The 902-nt window shown below is 44.6% G+C and overlaps 1 protein-coding gene and 1 long non-coding RNA gene across 3 annotated transcripts in view; one reads left to right on the forward strand and one right to left on the reverse strand.

Moving 5' to 3' along the window:
• The window catches only part of MAP2K6 (mitogen-activated protein kinase kinase 6), a 75,984-nt gene extending 75,094 nt beyond the window's left edge, over positions 1 to 890 (reverse strand). Inside the window, exon 1 of the mRNA XM_019516214.1 lies at positions 813 to 890. Coding sequence (XP_019371759.1) covers positions 813 to 828 — 16 coding nt within the window. The 5' untranslated portion in view covers positions 829 to 890. The remainder of the gene's footprint in view (positions 1 to 812) is intronic.
• The window catches only part of LOC109296712, an 11,595-nt gene continuing 10,851 nt past the window's right edge, over positions 159 to 902 (forward strand). Inside the window, exon 1 of one of the 2 annotated variants that reach the window (XR_002097030.1) lies at positions 159 to 829. This is a non-coding gene — a long non-coding RNA (uncharacterized LOC109296712). The remainder of the gene's footprint in view (positions 830 to 902) is intronic. The other variant, XR_002097031.1, reaches the window with a different exon arrangement.

Below are 902 nucleotides of genomic sequence, written 5' to 3' on the forward strand. Positions count from 1 at the left end.
CTGCACAATGCTTTTAAAAAAAAAAAAAAAAAATCAATCACTGCCCCCAGCTTAGCAACCCCCCAGCCCTCCGCATGCAAACACACAAAGCCATTAAACCCACGTTTTTCAATGCAAACTAAAAAGCCAAGCCTTCCCTCTCCTGCTCTGGGCGATGTGCTGGTACAAACCACACTCGCTTTCCTCCGTGCAAAAGTTACAAATATTACCCGGAGGGGAGGGGGGTGGGAAACCGGTGGAAAATGATCTCAGTACTGGCACCAAAACAATACTTTCCCATGGAAACATAGGTATATATTTAATTCCTAGCAACTCCACTGCAGTTTCATCTTGCATCCTTTCTTTTTTTTTTTTGCATGTACTTCTGTTAAAAAGTTTTAGCTTTTGCTTCTGCACAAGGAGAAGCCACCCGCAGCCGAGATGCATTTGTGCCTATTCTGCAAATAATTCCCTCCCCTCCCCCTTGCATGCATATGCTCTTCGACACCCTTTATCTGTCCTGACTGTGCAAAAGGCAAAAAAGAAAGAGCTCGGTAATCCCAGCAGAAGAATGCAAATAACGTCAATGCACAGCTGAACGGCAAGCCCTGCCTTACAGGAACTGTGTGCGAGCGTGTCTGCAGGAGACAGAGACAGAGAGAGAGGAGAGGGGGGAAAAAAAAGGCACATACTAAACAGGAAATGCAACTGAGAGCAATTGAAAGCCTCAAACTTCACCATGCAATTGCATCCCGAAAATTGCATGCGTGCACCAGAGGCTGCATGCACGCCTGCTTGCATATTTTGCAAAGCGACCGAAGTAGGAGCCTTACCTCTCGCCTGAGACATGGTTTGGGTTTTTGGTTTTTTGTTTGTTTTTTTTTTGCTTGGTTTTTTTTTTGCTTGGTTTTTTTTTTCTTTTT

Source organism: Gavialis gangeticus, unplaced genomic scaffold (assembly GCF_001723915.1).
Source record: "Gavialis gangeticus isolate Ggan-Ray unplaced genomic scaffold, GavGan_comp1, whole genome shotgun sequence".
Taxonomy (NCBI): Eukaryota; Metazoa; Chordata; order Crocodylia; family Gavialidae; genus Gavialis; species Gavialis gangeticus.